Here is a 1,978-nt window from a genome sequence, read left to right on the forward strand (position 1 = left end):
GTGCTCTTGACGTCCCGGTCAACGTCGATGGCACTGCCATCAGCGCAGCCTCGACTGTTGACTTTGGCTCAGGCACGCTTGTTGCAAGCGAGTCGTTCGATGTGGTGGCCCCACTCCTCACGTTCGACCTCGCTCAGTCGATCACGACTGGTGACGCTGGCGACAATGTGACCTTCACCGTCACGGTCGACCATGCTGGTGCGTCGACGGCGGCGGCGTATGCGCTCAACGCTACGTCACTGTTCAACATCGAGTACGCCCTGTTCTCGGGCTCGGTCACCACCACCTCTGGTACTGTTGTATCTGGCAACAATGCCGGTGATGCGTCGGTCCATGTCCTCATCCCGACGTTCGATCTGGGGACTGGCCCTATCACCATCACGTACGTCGCGGCGCTGACAGACTTTGTCTCGCCGCATCAGACGACGTGGCACGCATCTGCGCTCGAGTATGACACCTCGCCGGAGGCTGCTGTTGCACGCACCCTTGCAGCAGCCGACAATGAGACGATTGTCGTTGATGACCCCTACGAGGCGCGTATGGCTACGTTGTCGACATCTCTCACCGAGACAGGACTTTCGCAGCACGGCATGATCAACTGGGATCTTGCTGTTGGCGAGACAGCCGACGTCAACACGACCGTGGTGCTGTCTGAGGGCACGATGCCACTCACGGTCTCGGTCGACTTTGGTCTCGCTGCTGGTCGCGTCGAGATCGTCCACACCGAGGTTGCTGCGCTCGGGGCTTCGATCTCAGGCTCGGCGCTCAGTCTGGGTGCAGCAGCCTCGGCAACCACAACCGACACGGCGACATACGCGTTTGGCACCATCACCAATACCGGCGACAACGTCCTTGACGCCGGTGACGTTGTAGTGGTTCTGACCCGCGTCCGTGCTCTTGACGTCCCGGTCAACGTCGATGGCACTGCCATCAGCGCAGCCTCGACTGTTGACTTTGGCTCAGGCACGCTTGTTGCAAGCGAGTCGTTCGATGTGGTGGCCCCGCTCCTCACGTTCGACCTCGCTCAGTCGATCACGACTGGTGACGCTGGCGACAATGTGACCTTCACCGTCACGGTCGACCATGCTGGCGCGTCGACGGCGGCGGCGTATGCGCTCAATGCTACGTCACTGTTCAACATCGAGTACGCCCTGTTCTCGGGCTCGGTCACCACCACCTCTGGTACTGTTGTATCTGGCAACAATGCCGGTGATGCGTCGGTCCATGTCCTCATCCCGACGTTCGATCTGGGGACTGGCCCTATCACCATCACGTACGTCGCGGCGCTGACAGACTTTGTCTCGCCGCATCAGACGACGTGGCACGCATCTGCGCTCGAGTATGGCACCTCGCCGGAGGCTGCTGTTGCACGCACCCTTGCAGCAGCCGACAATGAGACGATTGTTGTTGATGACCCCTACGAGGCGCGTATGGCTACGTTGTCGACATCTCTCACCGAGACAGGACTTTCGCAGCACGGCATGACCAACTGGGATCTTGCTGTTGGCGAGACAGCCGACGTCAACACGACCGTGGTGCTGTCTGAGGGCACGATGCCACTCACGGTCTCGGTCGACTTTGGTCTCGCTGCTGGTCGCGTCGAGATCGTCCACACCGAGGTTGCTGCGCTCGGGGCTTCGATCTCAGGCTCGGCGCTCAGTCTGGGTGCAGCAGCCTCGGCAACCACAACCGACACGGCGACGTACGCGTTTGGCACCATCACCAATACCGGCGACAACGTCCTTGACGCCGGTGACGTTGTAGTGGTTCTGACCCGCGTCCGTGCTCTTGACGTCCCGGTCAACGTCGATGGCACTGCCATCAGCGCAGCCTCGACTGTTGACTTTGGCTCATGCACGCTTGTTGCAAGCGAGTCGTTCGATGTGGTGGCCCCACCTCCTCACGTTCGACTCGCTCAGTCGATCACGACTGGTGACCGCTGGCGACAATGTGACCTTCACCGTCACGGTCGACCATG

The 1,978-nt window shown here is 60.8% G+C and overlaps 1 protein-coding gene across 1 annotated transcript in view; it reads left to right on the forward strand.

The window, feature by feature from the left end:
* AMSG_11683 (uncharacterized protein) overlaps positions 1-1,978 on the forward strand; it is a gene marked incomplete at both ends in the record, with an annotated part of 17,720 nt that overhangs the window by 8,359 nt on the left and 7,383 nt on the right. The window contains one exon of the mRNA XM_013905768.1: positions 49-1,932. Within this exon, the coding sequence (XP_013761222.1) occupies positions 49-1,932 (1,884 nt within the window). The remainder of the gene's footprint in view (positions 1-48; positions 1,933-1,978) is intronic.

Source organism: Thecamonas trahens (assembly GCF_000142905.1).
Source record: "Thecamonas trahens ATCC 50062 unplaced genomic scaffold supercont1.8, whole genome shotgun sequence".
NCBI lineage: Eukaryota > Apusomonadida > Apusomonadidae > Thecamonas > Thecamonas trahens.